At 37.7% G+C, this 20344-nt stretch overlaps 1 protein-coding gene across 1 annotated transcript in view; it reads left to right on the top strand.

The window, feature by feature from the left end:
* The window catches only part of cep78 (centrosomal protein 78), a 71823-nt gene extending 55708 nt beyond the window's left edge, over positions 1-16115 (top strand). Inside the window, exons 11-15 of the mRNA XM_048593459.1 lie at positions 2148-2294; positions 3019-3096; positions 5043-5209; positions 8706-8862; positions 15429-16115. Of these exons, the coding sequence (XP_048449416.1) occupies positions 2148-2294; positions 3019-3096; positions 5043-5209; positions 8706-8862; positions 15429-15521 (642 nt within the window). The 3' untranslated portion in view covers positions 15522-16115. The remainder of the gene's footprint in view (positions 1-2147; positions 2295-3018; positions 3097-5042; positions 5210-8705; positions 8863-15428) is intronic.
* The last annotated feature ends 4229 nt before the right edge of the window (positions 16116-20344 follow it).

Raw genomic sequence — 20344 nt, 5'->3', positions numbered from 1 at the left:
TTCCTTGCACACCAGTCTTACAAGTCCCTATCCAGCACCAAGATATTCTACGCAATGAAAATCTTGTCTTTAAAATCGTCTCATTCACCCAGATAAATGATGTCGCTTTGGGAATCTGAATGGGCCTCAGCTGTTTCTATCTTTTTTGTGTGATAAGTTAGCATGATTTGTTCCAGACTTAATTGGATGCTTTCCAGAATTATTCATTAGACATACTGCTCCTGAACTCTTATCAACTGCCATTTGAAATGCTGCCACATGTCCGATGTAGATTTACCCTCAAAGAGCCGCCTCTAATCAACATTCTCCAGTTCCTGCCTAATATTGTTGTAGTTTGCCTTCCCCCCAACTTAACATCTTCTCCTGAGGACTGCTGTTATCCCTATCCATGAATATCTTTAAAATTCACTGTATTCTGGTCACTACTCCCGAAAAGCTTCCTACTGAAACTTCACTATAGGCCAAAATATTTTGTGCATACCTAATAGACTTTAAGGTAGCAGTAGCCTTCTTGAACTGCTGCACTTCATGAAGAGTAGGCACATCTGCACTGTTGTTAAGAAGAGAATTCTAAGGTTTTGACTCAGTGATAATGAAGGAGCAGCTATATAGTTTCAAGTCAGGATGTTGTGTGGCTTGCAGTGGAACTTGCAGGTGGTAGTGTTCCCATGTATCTGTTGCTCTCTTCATAGATGGTAGAGGTTGCAGGCTTTGAATGTGCTATTGAAAAGCTGTAGTGTGTTGCTCCAGTACACCTTGCAGGTGATGCATACGTTGTACACATACAGATCATAACTCTTTCCATCCTCCTTTTTTTGTATGAACTCCTTTTTCCTCCTCTCAGTTCATCATATTCGATGCAAGAATTTTTAAATATTCTTTTCAGAGGCAAAAGGGCATTCCCCCTTGTCTCACCTATCACTCAACTAGCCTTCACAGTAATTTTTACCATGTCAATCTCTATCTGATCATCAAATGCATCTCCCTGTCCCTTTCAATAATTCAAGGGGACCCTTTTCTGAATGAACCTTAATACCCACTTTGCTTGTCCACTGATGAAAGTAGTGGAGCTCTGGCATACTAACTGTCTGCTGGCAAGACTGCAGTTTACATATATTCCTAACTAATATGCTGTCTTTACAGTTTCATTTTTCTTTTACTTGGTTTGGTTTTCTTCTGTATTATTAATGCTAGATGAATCACATACTTTTTCTTTAGTCACTTTAATCTTTATTCAAAGGAAGATCGGCTTTAATTGTTCCACTTTTACATATCCAGCCATTATTTTAATTATTGGAGATAACAAGGTGTACAGCTGGATGAACACAGCAGGCCAAACAGCATCAGAGGAGCAGGAAAGCTGACGTTTCGAGTCTGGACCCTTCTTCAGAAATTTCTCCTCTGTTGCTGCTTGGCCTGCTGTGTTCATCCAGCTCAACACCTTGTTATCTCAGATTCTCCAGCATCGGCAGTTCCTACTATCTCATCATTATTTTAATTATTGGTTTGATTATGACATAAAGAGTAAACGTGATCCGTCGTCTTGCCAGCTTTTCCAGTTGTTGCTAATCTTCTTTGAGCTTGTATTCACTAAACTGTTTGTTTTGGTACTGGGAAAAAGCAGCATGACATAACTTGAGTCAAGTATAACCACAGCTCATTTCATTCTACTGTCTTTGAACATAACCTAATTGCAACCTTGGTTATTAAAAGCCAGCAAAGAGAATTTTTGTCAGTTGAATTGGATTTGATTTAAAGTTAGAGGGATGATAGTGTTTATATCTGTCGTATTGCACTGTACCATAATTTGACATTTCTTAAAGCAAAATTTGTTTCCTCACCTTTTCTATTTATCTGGCTGAAATGAAGCGCTGAAGCAAAATACTTGAAATTTAAGAAGTTTGTATGTATAGTTCTTCTACTTCATATCATATTTCATAATGAGTCTGGGTGATATGGTAGATAAACAGTGCCATCATTCTACTTTTGCTACCTGAGTTTAAATTGACCCACTCTGAAAGAATATTGTTCTAAATAAAACAAAAAAAATCAGAATTTAGGTCCTCCACCATTATCACCTGTACTTTCGTGATACATTGTAAAAAATGATTACTTTCAGTAGGATGAATATTTAGTTTTGATTTCAGGCAAGTAATCCAGTGAAGATCACATTGGAGAGTGGATCATCTTCAGAAACTGAAGAGGTGATCTGTACTCCTAAGGCAGAAATTCAGATGACTGATACAGAAAATTCATACAAGACATTCAAAGTCAAGCAGTATAAACACTTAAAGGTAATGCTGCATGTGAAAATGAGGATTTAACAATATATTTAAGCATATACTTCCCATCATAGATATTAAAATTAACTTTTTGAATGCAAGAAAAATATTTACCAAACTGTAATTCATGTAATATAGAGCTTTGATAATGCCTTTCAATAACAGAGACTAAAAACTGGAACCCAGCATATTTTGCAGTTTAAGAAAGCAGTTTTGTAGCTCTTGAACGTTAACATAGAAATTCACTACTATAATTGTTATGGCAAGTAAACTCACTCAGTAAACTAGATGCTGTGTGTTTATTTTAGATCGTGTTGATGTAACTATTAGATACCTCAAATTAGGATATTACAGTTAACTAATTTTGGCCTTGCATTTTAATTGAGGACAGTAGTGCAAATATAGGATCATACCAATAAAGTGACCGAGATACAGTGGGTGTCTCTTGAATATAGATGAGTTGTTTTTTCCTTCTCATTACACTTATGCTTTGAAGGTGCAGGCTCATATTATGACATCACTGTGTCTTCAGTATCAACCTATAAGGCAACCCAAGCGTTCCATTTGACTATTTGAATTCTCGTCTTCTATTGATGCCCTTGGAATAAAATCCATTAGTCTCAACTATTAGACTTCAGTATCTGTAATAATAAATTCTTTGAACTTTATAGACATGATCAATAAAGAGCATTTTAGCTTGGCAAGAATCTGTTTCTGTTGTCTAACATTTTTACAGGTAGAACTAAAAGAATGTCGACTAAGACTGCAAGAAGAAATTAGAGCGAGGACAAAGGCTGATGCTCGTTTGATGGAGGTAGTGGTGAACTAAGGCTTTTTTTTTCTGCATTATTCTGTCATCCTGTATATACCTTGCAATTAATTTATGTTCATCTTGTTGAATGAGAGACTGGCAATTTTAACTTGCTTTTTGCCTTAATTACTAAATCATTAATTAGCCTTGCAAAACTGTATATAGATATTTTTAATCAGCCTGTTACAGTTCTGCAATAGTACACAACTCTAGAGCAGGTGGGACTTGAATTCAGGCCTTCTGATTCAGAGGTAGGAAGACGACCACTGTGTCACAAGAGCCCTAAGATTAGAAATATAGTCAGCAGGGCTTGAACCTGGAGAGATCCCAGTGAATTTCAAATCCATCACCTTAATTACTCAGTCACAACTACGAAAAATGTATATAAAGAGTGAATGAACGTTTTGGGCAGGTGAGGTTCGCCAAAATTGGCCACAACTTCTCTACTTGTAGCATTAATGCCTTCATGTTGCCTTGCATTTCATAGGGATAGAACTGCGTAATGAACCTTGTTCAACTCATTTAAGCAGGATTAAATGACGATTGTAGGAGAGTCTTCATAATATTCAGGCCACAGTTGCAGGTGTTTTATTAGTATTCAGTCCATAGTTCGTCAGATTTTTAGTTTCATTTCTCTGTTTTTGAATCTAACATTCATTACATTTGTACGAAGAACTGAAACAAGTATTTAGCCTTAGTTCCCGCATTCTTTACATAAAGTGTAGTATTGTTACTTAATTTTATTTGTAAGCTAATAAAACTTATTTTACAATTCTCAGCAACGATTTTTCTGTCCATATGTCCAGGATTGTATCACTGTCACTGCACAATGATAATCACTCTAGAAGACCGAAATTTGTTAACTGGGTGCTAAAATCAGTTATACTTCCTCACCTGCTTGAGGAAAAGAGCCCTTTCACATCCATGTGATATTACTTTTTTGTGTTTATTTTAAGTATTATTTGCAAAGTTTAGATGTGTGAACAAATCACAGTATGTATGAAATTGTATTAGCAGGCTCATGATTGTAATGCTGTATATTGTAATATAACACTGTTTCCAGAAGATTTAAGGTCATTTCTTAAGGATTGTAGCATTTCTTTTAGGATAAGTAGATTGCAAGAACAAATTTTGACTGAAAGGGCTGGTTCATGATTATTGGATATGAGGAGAATTCAGCAAGAAGAAATTTTACTTACAGGATTTACTCACAAGTGATGGTTACAATTGCCTTGTGCAGTGATGGGAACTGCAATCATAGAATATGAGTTCCCAGATTGAAGCTGTTAATCTGGTCTAGTCAGGGAGTCCTGGCTGCTAATGGGGAGAAGACTCTGCACCAGGTTAAGCTTGATCTTCCCAGATCTGAGGTGATGGTTGAAACGGCATCAAGAAAACCAATGCCAGACACCAGACTTCTCTAAGTGAGTGAAGCAGTTTACTTCAGGGGACAAAGTTTGGTGTCAAAACCATGGGAATGGTCCTGCATAGTTAAGAGACATGGTTGACGCAAGATCAGGTTCTGTGACATAGAAAGTTTGGGTCGGTGAGGTGGTCCTGAACAAGCATATGGACCACATGAAAGCTGCAACGTCAAACAGGACAGGAACAAAATGTATATGTTCCCTCAGAACATCCGGCAAGGCTGTCAGAACCTATTAGCCTGTAAATTTTATAACTTCAAAATATTGAAGGAACATCAGAACTGCTGCTTTACCAATTCACTCCTTGTCTTAAGGTTTTAGATTAGTGTTTTGCTTCAATGTTAACGTCATTACTTGGACTATATGAAACAACACCAGGTCCCATTTGAAGTAAGTTAGTACTGTTGACTTTGCTTGAACTTCAAGAGTAAAATAAGTAAATGATTGATATTAATATTGTGAGTTAGAAAATAGAATATACTAAGCAATCATTACAAAATAGTTTGATTTGCTTACTTTTGATAGCTTGAAGTTGAGAATGCCCGGCTTCGAAAAATCAATCTTTCTCTGTCTGATGCTCTGCACACGCAATCTACCACAAGTACTATTCTTGAGGATGAAGGAGTGCTAGAAAGCATTGAAGCCTCTTTCAAGAAATTTCATGCTTTTTTAGATCTTTTAAAAGATGCTGGGTAAGTTGTTGTACATGTCTCTTTCTGTATTTCCCTTCTGCTTCCTAAATGTGGCTCAAATTTAAAATATTACTATGTGACCAACATTCTTGTTTGCGATGAAAATGCATCTCACAAATGCCTACAATAACATTATTTGATAGATTAATTGATACAGAAGGCTGAATATTCGTAATCTCTGACTGACCGTTCTGATTACACTTTACAAGAAAGTGAGGGTTCTCAAATGCAGTTTTAATTTGAATCCGTGAGCGACTGCATTTTTTTACATTCTGACCTCTATGTACTTGTTTAACATCGAATAAACTTTAATAATATGAGATCTGGAACATTTAACTCAACTTTAATTGTGAGATTTAAGCCAATTACAATTAAAGAGCAGTTTTGAGAAAAAAATCTCAAGGGTGTTTAGGTTTGACTAAATGCAGGACCACTCTTGGTATGAGTTATGTTTGAACAAATTTCACAGAATTTAAGGTTATCAAATAAGTGCAAAAGAAATGATGCTTCATAAAAGCAATGGATTCAGTCAATTTACAGTGGAGTTCCATCTCATGGCTTCTAGTTGAATGGCCACACATTGCCTCTTCTTTTCTGTTGACTGAGGTTTTCCTTCTATCTTCAGTCATCTGTTTTGTGCACTATGCCGCTAAGTGTCACTGCTTATTAACTCTAGCTAACCCTATGAGACCAGATGTAGGTTGAACTCTAATTAGCTTGCATGAACACTACATGATCAGTCTCAGATTGACTAGGTAATGTGTGGCCAACTCCTGATGGTTTCTTTAAAAGGGATGTTATCTTACTCGTGTCACGTCCTGCTTTTTCCTGATTTTATTTTTTCAAGTGTCAGTTAAATCCCTTTTATGACAGCTTGTCCTTCTTAGCTTACTATTTCCATAGATGTTTACCAAATTAATGCAACACCAGTAGAACAATTTGTGTCTATGTGGTATATGTAAAGTCATATTATAGTGATTTAATATCATGACAAATGCCTGATTGATACAACTCAACATTTCAGGAAAAGTCTAAAGCCTATCAATATCTTTTGACTGAGAATTTTTTGGTGTTTGTGAATTCACCATAACTCTGGTGCTTGAAACAGGTTTAGCAGATAGCAAGAGTACAAGTTGCACCCAGATAAAAAAATGCAGAGTTTGTGTATATTAAAAAAATCACCGCATTGGGATAACAAGTATATAAAAACTGAAGTAACAAAAAACACATACAGTTGATTGAATGCATTATATTTTTTTCTTATATCAAAGGCCAAAATAAGAACAAAACTGATGATAAAATCTAATTTCAAAGTGCTACTTTAGTAAACACCTGTTACATACTGTTTAAAAAGTAAGCCTTAAAGTACTAAGATGCTAAGCTAATTTCAAAACAAACCAATTCACTTCAATATATTCATGAACATTTGTCATACCATAAAAGTGTATTTCTTGACCACAAGTTTTGTGTTAGCCCGGGCCATAACAAAAACAACGATAAAGCCTTAAACCCATGACTTTGCTTTGTCATGCACCATATGGCAATTCTAACTTTATAAATGTGCTTACAATTGACCACACTTAAACAGAACATCATACTAATTTCTTACAGGCTGTCATAGGTCAAAATAACTAGAAGCTTTACGAAACAGTCCTACAATAACTCATCTCCCCCTTAGTAGCAGAAAATACTTTATAATTTACAAAATATAAATATAAAACAACTTATTCTTCCCATTAATGATAACAACACTTAGGAATTTCACTAATACATAATCATACATAGATACTTTTGTTTCTCTTTCACATTTTGGGTAACATAATTACTAGTGCAAATAACTATTCTGATAGGCACAAAAATAAATTTAGGAGCTTTGTTCTTTTTGACCTAAAGGTTGAAATTAATGGCCATGTCCATTCTTCAGTTTTATTAGCGAACAACACTTAAATCCTCATTGATTGAAATCTGTAATAAACTAAGCAGTTTTTATGAAAAAGGAAAGGAAACCAATATGATGCTGAGTGTTTCTGGCCTGAGCGTAGGACTGATGAAAATTTTCTGTTCTCCACAGTTCTTCATCTAATTGGTTAATAAATTCCAGTTGACTTGAAATCCAAGTATCCCATCAGGTCAAACCCTGCTTCACCCCAATCAGTAAGCACTAAACAGTTTATCCTTTGTGAAAGCAGTTCTAACAAAAGTCATTTTATTATCTCTTTTTTCCTCCACAGGCCAGATATAAAATTGTATCAAAGGAAACCTCAAATCATACTTTAAAAAAAAAAAAAAAAATCCATCTTTTAATATTGAAGTAAGCTGTTTGGCTCAAAGCCTTCATTTCTGTCCAGTAACATGGGTATGCCCTTGCACCTTTTCTGACAGCTAGGATTATCTAGCTGGATATTTTCGAATCAACCTGTTCAGAAATTTTATTACACACCTCTGGAGCAGATTGGACTTGAACCTAAGTCTTGTGGCTCAGAGGTTGGGACACTACCACTGCCACTCGAGCCCTGGTTATCTAGCTGGAAGTTCAGGCTTTCGTGTGGCTAACATGTCAGTTATTTCACAGAATTACAGAATTGTTATGGTGCAGGAGGTGGCCATTCAGCTCTTCATGCATGCACTTACTTTTCAAACAAGGATTATTACCTAATTCCAATCTCCTGCTTTTTCCCCATATCCTTGTACACTATTGCTATCCAAATAATCACCCAATGCCTCAATTGAACCTGCCTCCACCACAATTCCGGGGTATGCATTCCATACCCCGACAATTCACTGAGTGAAAGTGTTTTTTTTTACTTCTTTGGCAAATTACTTTAAACCCATGCTTTTTCATCCTTGTTCCTTTTATGAATGGGAACCGCTTTTCTCTATCTACTCTGTCCAGCCTGCTCATGATGTAAAATCACATTTCCAGCCAGTCGTCTTCGGTCCAAGGAGAATAGTCCAAATTTGTTCAATGTATTGTCATAACTGAAGTTTCTCATCCCCGGAGCCATTCTTGTAAATCACGTCTGCAATCTCTCCAGTGCATTCACATCTTTCCTACAACGTGGCACTCACAACTGTATGCAAGACTTCAGAATGAGGTCTAACAGTGTCTTGTTTAATATCACCTGTTTGTTCTAGAACTGTATGCCTCTATGAGTAAAGCTGAGGAAACTTCTTTATTAGTTGCTTTCTCCATCTATTCTGCTACCTTCAATAATCTGTGTATATTCTTCCTTAAGTGGTGAGCCTTCCTTTAACATTCCTCCTTTGTACACTGTCCTTTTCTTCTCCAAGCCTCAAACCACTTTGGAAGAACTTTATGAAGTTGAAGGTCTTACATAGATACAAGACCAAGGAAAACATGATTTGTATTCTGTCGGTGAGCTTTGTTCTGCCCTGATATCCCTTTAGCTGCAGAAGAATATATTTTATTAAGTTGAGTTGTCTTGCACTTTATCCCAACATTATATATATGCATATATATATAAATATTTTTCAGTCTTGGGAAATTGGCCAGCATGGCTCGAATAGACCAATCAGACTTTGGTCCTGTTGGACAACCTCAGGTATCATCCACATTTGGAAATGACCGTAAAGAACAAGGACTTGAATCAACCAAAGAGAAAATACTTCAGGAAGCACCACAGGTTACACAGGTGAATAAAGTTTACAATTTTTAAAAAGTACATAGCATCTTTTATGTTCCCAGGATGGTCTAATATGCTTCAAAACAAATTAATTACATTCTACAGGTAAACAATACTCAATTTGTACACAGTAAGATCTTACACAAGGCAATTAAATAAATGCTGCATTTATTTGTTCTGGTAGTGTTCTTTTGAAGGATATCTTTCAATCAAAATAATTGTTAAATAATAGATTAAAAGAACACTTACAGTAATATAAACTTGATAGCTGTCGATAATAAATGAACCAGATTATTTTTTATAAAATACTTTGTTCCAATAACAAAGTAGATCCTATGAGAGTCATAGTCATACAACACAAAAACAGACCCTTTGGTCCAACCAGTCCATGCCGACCATGATCCGAAACAAAATTAGTCCCACCTGCCTGCTCCTGGCCCATATCCCTCTAAACCTTTCCTGTTCATGTACTTATCTAAATGTCTTTTAAACATTGTATTGTTTGTTTTTGGATACTCATTTATTATTTTTTAAAAGTTTTTTTTTAGTTTAACCTATTTTTTGAATAAACCTATTCAGATGTTATTACACATCTCTGGAGCAGGTGGGAATTGAACGTGGGGCTCGTGTTCTAGGGGTAGGGACAGTACCATTGTGCCACAAGAGGGCCCCTCCCTTGTTCATTTAGGCACTTGACACGTTCATCTGACATAGGTTGGTACTTAACTAATCTTTGGACAATTGATTGTTACTGTTGTTACATCATTTCAACACACCTTAACCTCCTTTGATTCGTACACTTTTATATTAATTTATTGTTGTGAGAAATTTAGTTTGTGATATTAGATTTTTCTGAAGAGTCGACTTTACTTTGCAGAGAGATCAGACTGAATGGTAGGGGTGAGACCTTAATCTAATTAAAAATCTTTTGGAGGATAATCTTTTATTTTCAGTCTGTTTAGTGCATTAGCTTATGTTTCTTGATATTACATACAGAATTGAAATGTTCCAGCAAGAACCATATAACTCTGAGGAGTTTTAAAAGTACCTTTTGTTCCTTAATAAAGACGAGTAAACTGCTAATTTTTGAGTCAGGACTACATGATTTCAGGTTGTCCCTGGCTATGATTCCATGATAATGTGCAGATAGATAGAAAGCATAAATGTTCTACTTCGAGCAGAGAAAGTCGAGAGATTTGTACAGTTTTACAAAATTTATGAAAGGCTTGATAATGTCAATAATGGATGCAATTTCCCTTAGTAGGAGGGTCTGTAACCAAAAACTAGGATCTGAATCTTGCCTTTTTTTGACTCAGTATAAGCTGTGTCAGGTTTTTTTTTCGGAGGAATTCCAACAATGAAGCCTAATGAGATTTCTCACCATATCTTTGCAAATCCATTTTGATAACTACTTACCTCAGCACATGGCATCCTTCCCGCCCAATTCTATTCTCATCTTAGCATGCCCCATTCCTGGGGCAACTTGCCACTGACAGTTGCCTGCAAAACATACCAGGTGCTCACACCACCTTTAAAAGACTGCTATGCACCCAAAAGCACTGGCATTCAGAAATTGCCCTGCTTGGTAAATAACAGAATCTGAACATGTCTGAGAAGCAGAAGACAGGGCTGTGATTCTTTGACAGGGACCTGGAGGGCCTGGTTGAGGGGTGGTGCAAAAGAGAGTCATCCTCTTTCTGGATGACAGACACAGGAGGTCACGGTGCCAGACCCTAGCAACTTGATCCGAAGTCTCAACCCAGATCATTGCACTATTGACATTACAGAGAAACGGCCAGCAATGCTGCAAAAAGGGCAGTGACCTGCTCCTCCAAGGTAGGTGCCATATTCTACTCTCTGTTCCCTCGTCTCTCTCTTTTGCTGTCATTTCTTTCCATCCACACCCACATGCACTCCCACCCCACACACGCCCCCTCCCTGCCACCCATCCACACATTCACACCCGCGCACACACACACACACCCCCCCGCATACACACACCCCCGCACGCGCACACACACACACACACACGCCCATCCCCACACGTGTGCTCTCGCTTTCTCGTGTTTTCTCTGGCTGTCTCTCTCTCGCACTTTCTCTGTCGCTCTCTTTTATACACACAAGTGATGGTGCTTCTCACCATGGACAAACCTGCCTTCCACGTGACTGCATTTCCATCCTGCTAAACTGTGTTTGCCCCAGTTTACAGATACTATTGACCCTTTGCAGTAGTCACCCTCCCTCCACAGGGAACTGCCCCAGCTTGCAGCCCCCTGTCCACTGGCAGTAGAACCTCTTGGTCATGCCATCCCTCTTTTCTCCTTCGGTGTGTGGAGAGACCTGACTGAACCTGGGTTAGCCCTTTATACGACCTAATCGAACAGCCCTGGATGATAATTGCCCAGATCCCTGATTAATGTCTGTATCTCTCTGACTGTGTTAACATCCCATTGGATTGGCCACTATAGAACCACAGGACTGACTGTGACCCACTCCCCAAACTGCAGAGGTAAGGACCACCTGACTGAGAACAGCCCAACTGTGGCCAAACCCCTGGACTAGTATTAGAGGCTGCACTTGACTTACTGTACCAGGAATACCTCATTGATAGTGCCTCCATAGATTTTGGTGAGGAATGCTCCCTTGAGACATTGAGACATGGTTGTTTGTTGACTGTATATAAAGTGCTTTTGCTGCCTGAACTACTGGCACATGGTGCAGGTGTGAGATTGGTGTAACACAGTGCCACACAGCAATATGCACACCCCCTTGACTGAAGACAGCTGACCAGCAAGGCAAGCTAGCAAAAACAAAGTTGCTGGAAAAGCTCAGCAGGTCTGGCAGCATCTGTGAAGGAAAAAACAGAGTTAACTTTTCGGGATTGGTGACCCTTCCTCAGCAAGGCAAGCTGCCTGGTTGTGTGACTGCATTAGTTGACACATCAAGGCATGGCCTGGATGCTGTAAGCAAACAGGTAGGCACTAACTGAGCTAGTGCTAGGAGAGCAAACGAGTAACTCTGAGATACAGCCTGGTCCAATCTATGAAATGGATGCTTGTCCATTCTGCAGCTTTTCATTGAACGTCTGTACTTCCTAAGTGCCTGGCAAATGTATCATTGAGGTGCCAAGACGGGCATGAGGTTTTTGGCAAGTATCAGATGCCAATGTCTATGGATGAAGGGCTTGTGTGCCTAGTACCCATGGATCATGCTGTGAAATGTTGTTTGGTGGTGAACAACATAAAGGCTGGTTGCAGCAAACTGAAGTTGCCAAGTGCCCATTCTGACTTCCATGTCAAAAATTCAACATCGAGCTTGTTTATTGAGTTTGGTGAGATACGAAGTTCAATATTAATGAGGCATATTGTGGCATTACTAAGGCATTGAGCAAGCTAAAAGCTATTGGCAAATCGTTAAAGCCTAATAAGGAACTTGCCCCATCGCTCAGGAAAGGACTGAAAATGCAGCAAGCTGGTCCTGATTTTGAGATCAGTCTTGTTGGACTTCTTGTCCAGCTCTGCCACAAATCTTGTCATCACCCACATTGCTTGACCCTGATAAGATTCTACTGAAGATTTAAAACTGTTGACAATAATGAGAATTCTGAAGAAGGGAAATAATCTCCATTTAGAGGAGCAAAGTTTGATCAGGGATGAACAACTTGGCTTTGTCAAAGGGAGGTCGTGCCTCACAAATCTATTTGAATTTTTCAAAGAGGTGACTAAGTGTGTAGATGAGAATGGTGCAGTTGATTTAGTTTATGTAGATTTCAGCAAAGCCTTTGACAAAGTCCCATATGGGAGGCTGATGAAGAAGGGAATAGCATATGGAATCCAGCGTAACTCAGCATATTGGATCCAAAATTAGCTTAGTGGCAGGACTTAGAGGGCTGTGGTAGAAGGCTGTTAGTATGATTGGAGGCCAGGGTCCTGTGGCATGCCATAGCGATCAGTGCTATAGATAAAGATATAGATAAATAACAGATGAGAACGTGGGGGATATGATGAGTAAGTTTGCAGATAACAAAGATTTGCCAGGTGGATGACAGTGAGGTAAAAGGTCTTGAATTATTGGAGGATATAATCAGATGGGTAGATGGAATTTAACCCTAAAATGAATGAGGTGATTCACTTGGGAAGAAGAAACAAGGCAGTTCTCAATGAATGGCAGTACACTAGGAAGCTCAGAGGAACTGAGGGATCTTGGGATGTTTGTCCTGAAGATACAGATAGTTCTCTTATAACGCGATAGTTGCGTTCTTGCATGACCTCGCGCTGTAGAAAATCACGTTTTGGGAAATCACTATAGAAAATCGCTGTACCTATACAGCAGAAAGTTTGCGTTATTCAAATAGTGTCCAGTATTCAACAATCGTGTTATAGCCAATTCATGTTAATGAAACATGCATTATAGCAAAACTGCCTGTAGTTAAGAAGGCATTCAGGACACTTGACTTTATCAGTCAAGGCATAGATTATAAGGCAGGAGGTCATATTGAAGCTGTATACAGTTTAGGTTAGGCCACAGTTGGAGTACTGTGTGCAGTTCTGTTCACCACACAAAAGGAAAGATGTGATCGCACTGGAGTGGATGGAAAGGAGTTTCACCAGGATCTTGCCAGGAATGGAGCACTTTAGCTATGAAACGAAGCTGGATAAGCTTGTTTTCTTTCAGCAGAGAGGGCTGAGAGGGGCTCTAATTGAGGTGTATAAGATTGAGAGGCACGAACAGAGTGAATAGGAGGTTGCCGTTCGTCTTAGTCGAAGGTTCAGTAGGGGCCATACATGGTTTTAAGATGAGTGGCTGGAGGTTTAGAGGGTTTTTGAGGAGAAGTATTTTCATTCAGGGGGTCGTGGGGATCTGGAATGCACAGCCTGGAAGGATAATTGAGGCAGGTAACCTGTCAACCTTTTAAAAAGTTCTTGGCAGAGTGAAATGTCATATCATTCAAGGCTATGGGCCTTGTGCTGGAAAGTGGGACCATTGTAAATTTAGTGTAACTGGTGGTACAGACTTGATGGGCTGAAGAGCATCTTCTGTACTCTGATTCTTTGAGGAGAGGATTCAAAAATCTAGTCTGGCAGAATGGATGGAATGGCTTCCTTTTGTGCTGTGTGTTCTTATTGAAATTTGAAAATCTCTGGAAATGCTACAAGATGTGCAAACAGCTGTAAAATGAAACAAATGTTAATTATATTTTTTCTTTGCTACCAATAGTTTAGTTTTTTTTTGGTTTTCGCTACCAATAGTTTCCTCCTCTTTTGTTTTTCAAGACATTCACTGAATGCTAAGGAGATTGTTTTACACAGTCTGCCACCATTATGTATCTGATGTTACTTCTGTATAAGCTGTGACAGCAAATATTGATGGACTAGTTTACCAAAAAGATCTTATACCTGAGCTTGATTGGCAAAAGCACAGATTCTTCTCAGTCATCTGATTATGGTCAATGATATATTTTTTTCTTTCACTTAACTAGAAGCACTGAATACAGCTTCAGTTCCTCCTACTTAATTAATAATTAAGCAGAGAGGAGGGATCTCAGGATCTTAGAAGTTTGTAGGGCTCTTCAACTCTGACCAAGTCATGTATGAAATGTGTTTGTTAATGTTAACTTGTCTTTGTCACTTTTGAGGAAGGTACTTATTTGGTGTGCAATGCCAGCATTTTCTGTTTCTGTTGCAAAACAATGATATTGGCTTCACTTATATTTTGAATCAATTTTGTATCCGATGATTTCATAGCCAGACTGTAATGTACAGGTTTGCAACTCTTTCAAACTAACAAATGGACCAACTGGGGCATCCTTTACTAATGCATTTTAATGGACAAACTCCCAGTACGTCAGTTGCTTAATTTTGGTTTGCCTGAAAGTTTTCTTCTGGCAACATGTGTTTGAAATGATTGTCATAATATGTTCTGCTGTGTCACTAGCTGAAAGGCAAAGATCCCTAACAGCGATCTTTCACATTCAGCATTTGTTTCAGTTCCAGTATAAAAAAACAGACTGAAGTTTGTAGTTAATTGGGACAATTATGAATTCCAAACTGATGACCCGTGATAGTCTTGACAATACAACATTTTACACAGAACTTGCAATAATAGTCATAGGAATTTTGATTCGCCTGTATCATCTGTATTGTCCTAATTGTGGCAATAAATGAAACTAAATAATTATCTTGAAATGTAGTATAGTAATAAGAAATTGCTTTTCTGATGGCATTGCAGCCATTACTACAGCTGTTCTCATTGGTGATTAAAGTCACAAATGAATAAGTCACTTTTCACACAGCACATAGCAAATGAATTACGTTCAGAGTGCAGAGTTATCATTGACCATATATTCCTTCTAAGTACAGATCCACAGCAAAGCCGGCAGTAGTAATGACAGCTCTTATAGATCAAGTGTAATGAAGGAAATTTTGGGAGAGGGAGTGAGGTTTAGATGTTTGTAGTCCTAAGATCAACAAATTAACAATTCTTTAAACCTTAATGGTCATCAAAACATGATATGAATTAGGCACTCTTGTAGATTTCTCATTTTCTGTTCTGATATGTTAATATTTTCCCTTCAGTTGCATGCTGGAGATCAAACCTGTCACAATCAGTCTGATGCTGCACGAATCTTTAATGACTCCACGAATATAGCTCTTCAACCTGAAAATTGATCATTTGAATCCAAGTTCAAAAACCCAAAATGTAGCCACCAGAACTCCGAGAACAAATTTCTGAAATCTGAAGAAGCAGTTGGCTGTAATGAAGATCAAACAAGCAAGCAATATTCATCCTGGAGGAATGGCCAACCCCAAGAATATGCGGTGGTTCAGGTTTCAGAGAAATTGCTAAGCCTTTCGGAGGCTGAACAGCCCATTGCTTCAGACACAGCTAACACACCATCAGACAAGTCATAAAAGTGAAATAATAACAAAGGCATTTTTTAACAGACATCTTTTTTAAAACCAAGTTAATTGTCTTGTTGCAGCTGATAACGATGCTTCTTTGTTCGCAGCAGGAGGGAATGAAAATGAACAAAAGGCTGCTGATGAATATTTTATGAAATCTAAAACAGAATAAAATATCCTGAAATATTCATTCCATTGCTAGATTATATAATGATTCATATGAACTTTTCAAGTGATGCAATTGCTCTTCCATTTTAAAAAGTATAAGTAATGTTGCATTGTGAAAGACTTGTAAAATTTACTGAATTTGTTACATTTTTTTCTTATGATGATTAATAAAATCCAAAATCATACACCCAAGCCTGCAAATCATCAACTTTTTGAGAATCCTATAGTGAAAATTCATGTAAGCAGATGAAATTTCTTTAAATTCTTCTCATTGAGTGGGTGGCCTAATGTTCATTCTGTCCCACATTCTGATAACAGGATTGTTAGCAAAGTGGTTGGGAAAATTGAGATAGCCAATCAACAAAGGAAGTGAGGCTGTGCAACTTGACATGAAGAAAACTAAAGACTGAGTTCCCAATTCCCTAATGATAATTGTCGGATATAAGAGGAATGGCAGAATTTTGAATGACATTATTTAACTCTCCTATGCCTGACTTTTCAAATACATTCTTTGAGAAAATTGGGTAAAGAATTAGAAGTCCCACACCATATTCTGCTTCCTGCCCTCTACTTAGCATCTGCCATTGTCTTAATGTCCTTGACACAGAAATATTATCTTTATTACTAAGCACCAAGTATAGTTTTATATAATAAAAATCATGTGTTCAATGACCACTATTGCAGCATTAATGATTAAGTGAGAACTTGTATTTGTAAAATCATAGAATGGTTATTAGCACATAAGGCTATTCATTTGAAATCATCAGGCCACTCTGCAAGATCAACTCAGCATGTTCCATTCCCTGACACTTCTCTCATAGCCCTGCAAAGTTTTCCCTTTGGTATTTATTCAGTCCCCTGTTGAATGCTACAATTGAATCTATCTCCAACCTTCCTGTGAAGCTGTGCATTCCAAATCATACCACCCACTGTAAAATAGGTTTTTCTTTGTGTTGCTGTTGGTCCTTCTGCCAATTAACTTTAAATCTATATCCACTATTCTTGATCCTTTCACTGTTGGGAGTAGTTTCTTTCTGCTTTTGAATTTTGAATTATTCTATTCAATTTTGAATACCTCTATCCAGTCTCCCCTTAACATTCCCATCCTTCAGGAAAATAGTCCAAATTTGTTCAGTCTTTGAATACAACCTAACCCTGAAATTAATCTTGTAAATCTTTTCTGCATCCTCCCTAATGTCTCCATATTTGTCTTAAGTGCAGTGTTCAGAATTAATTACATTACTTGAGTTTATGCCTCTGTTTATAAAGCCGAGGAATCCCATAGACAAAAATAGAAATTGCTGGAAAAGTTCAGGAAGGGTCACTTGACCCAAAATGTTAACTCTTATTTCTCTCCACAGATGCAGCCAGTCCTGCTGAGCTTTTGCAGCAATTTCTATTTTTGTCTCTGATTTACAGCATCTACGGTTCTTTTGGTTTTTATCCAGGAATCCTATATGTCTTTTTAACCATTTTCTCAACCTGCAGTCCCACTTTATGATTTGTGCACACATATTTCTATGTTTCTGTTCCTACATTCCCTTTAGAATTAGTACCCTTTAGGTTATATTGCTTTCCCTTGTTTTTCCCACCAAAATGCACCACTTTATGCTTCTCTGCATTAGATTTCATTTGCCTCATTTTTACCCATTTTACTAGGCTGTATATGTCCTCATGAAGTTTATTCTGCAAATTTTGAAATTCAAACTCAATGACTTGCTTCTCAAAGTTTTTGTATTGTTATAGTATTGGAATATTATAGCTAACTACCTCTTCCCTTCCCTAAGGGTAATAGCAGACACACCTTCATCTACTACAGCCTAATATCTCAAAATTGTTATTCATTATACTTTAAGACATATGGAAAGAAGTAACCCCCGCCCTTAAATTTTTGTTTTTATTTTCCTTCCCTTCTCCTCCCATTGCTCTAATCTTTAATTACTGCTCAAAAGATTATGTAAAGGAGAGGATTCACTTTCACCTGAATTAGATTTTTTTTCCATTTTTGGAATATTTTTAGAGCAACATGTACATAATCTGCATATTAGTTTTATATAACTCACTTGGAAAAGAATATTTGCGCAATGCTGCAATTTTTTTAGGATTAAAATACTAAATATTCACTGGCATAAGTGTATAATATGAAAACTAACTTTTAGTATGTTAATTAATGTAAAAAGATGGTTGTATTGAGTTAAGATGTCATAAAACACAATGTAGATTGTATCCAAAACCAGTGCAATTTTTTTTGTTTTTAGAACTGTTTACTCGTGAGTATCGACAATAATTTTCAGCATGTAGATGACAATTGCTATCTGAGCCAGTTCCTAATATTCCTGTTTTGTTCACATTGCAAAAGTCCTGTAAACCAAAATGTGACCTTTGTATGAATTATGAGATAGTGGAGCATAGGCGATGATAAAGCTTTGTCTTATTCAATTATACAAGAAAATAGGTGCCACCACATACAGTTAATCTGTTTGAACTGGTAGAAAAACACCATGATGCTGGATTTGGAAATTAGATCATCACTGACTCAAGTTTATTGACAGAAATAAAATGATAACAGAATTACAAATTAAATTATTACTGACCTCATTAGTTCAAGACTCATCGTTTTTTAGCAAGCATGAAGCTGAGCTTTGCTGAAGCAAAGAATGGCTCTAACGATCATGGGATTGCTTCATTCTCCAATAAATTTTATAAGAAGTTGCAATTCCCTCTTTACAAATGGTTCTTTAAGTTCAACATTTTATAAAGAACAAAATTGCAGTGACATCAGGTTTGGATCAACCATAATCCTGTTCATTAAAACCTCCCAATGTTCTGAAGATCTCTGAGCTAGTTGAAGTAACACCACACAACACTTTGAATCCCTGCAGAATTTAATATCTATTCCCTCCCAATCATACATAGTTGCCATGACCTTTTAGACTCCTTGACTGGAGTGAATGGCTGTTTTGGTTGTGACAGGAATCCTCAATTTCTTAATAGGGTTACATAATAACAGTTATATCACCTTTTCTAAAATCTTTTACTAGCTAACCCATCGTCTGTCCATGATAATATACTATATCCAGCACAACAATTTCATTAAATGGTGGAGCAGACTTGATAGCCTGAATGTCCTACACCAGCTCCATTGTCTTACGGTTGTACAGCCAGAGGGACTTGGTTTGGTTTTCCTGATGGTCAGACAGTTGTTATTCCAGCATATATGGGGACCCTGCACAATCCCCATCATAGCAAACACTGAAGGAATTGCCCGAGAAATTGAAGATTCTACTCTGCAATTCCTATACACTTGGAACCCTTAAAAGTCTCCACTTAGAGTGGAGAATTCAAAGGGTTCCAATGAAATTAAGTACAATAAATGCTCAGGATATGTGAGATTATCAATACATAGTCCAACTTCTGAGTAATTTTTTAGCAGACCTCATACTTATGTGACATATCTCCAACTACACGTCCCCAGACCCTGACCTGATACAGATCAGGAGCCTGGGACCTGACACCCCCCATCTTCCCCACTGTTGGACATGCCCCTTCACACCACAATCTACATTCTTCCTGATTACACCCCACTCCTCTGCCAATGCAACCAACCCACCTGGCACCCTATGTACCTTCCACAGTATCCCCATCATCTGGCATCCTACCTCCACTCACCTGGCACACTATTTACCTGACACCCTACCCACATGGCACTTTACCCTTCCAACAACCTTTTTCACTTTAATCATTCTCTCAGTGACCCAGTACAATGAACCCTACCCCCCAGACTTGGCTATTCCCACACTTGGCATTCCCAGAGTTGCTTACTTTGTCAGGCCTCCATGGATTTCCTCTAATAAGTCCCTCTGGCTGTATAACCATAAGACATTGGAGCTGGTGTAGGACATTCAGGCTATCAAGTCTGCTCCACCATTTACTGAAATTGTTGTGCTGGGTATAGTATATTATCATGGACAGAGGATTGGTTGGCTAATAAAAGATTTTAGAAAAGGTACTATTTTCAGGATGGCAACCTGAAACTATTTGAATGCCAAATGGATCAGTGCTGGGGTCACAACTATTTAAAATTTATTTATAACTTAGATGAGGAAAGTAAATGTGATATCACCAACTTTGCAGATGACACAAAAAATAGGTGGGAAGGCAGATAGTAAGAAAGACACAAAAAGTTTATAGACAGCTTGAGAGAAGGACAAAAACTTATCAAATGGCATTAAATGTGGAAAAATGTGAGGTTATATAATTTGTTAGGAAGAATTGAAAAACTGAGTTTTAATTAAATTGCAAAAGACTGTAGGAGGAGACAGCATAGAGGGCTTTGGGTGTCCTCATGCATGAATTATAAAAAGATAGCATCCAGGTTCAGTGAATAATAGGAAACAACTGTTGGCATTTATTTCAAATGG

This window comes from Rhincodon typus, chromosome 3 (assembly GCF_021869965.1).
Source record: "Rhincodon typus isolate 14 chromosome 3, sRhiTyp1.1, whole genome shotgun sequence".
Classification (NCBI taxonomy): Eukaryota; Metazoa; Chordata; class Chondrichthyes; order Orectolobiformes; family Rhincodontidae; genus Rhincodon; species Rhincodon typus.
This window is presented reverse-complemented; position numbering and strand designations above follow the sequence as displayed.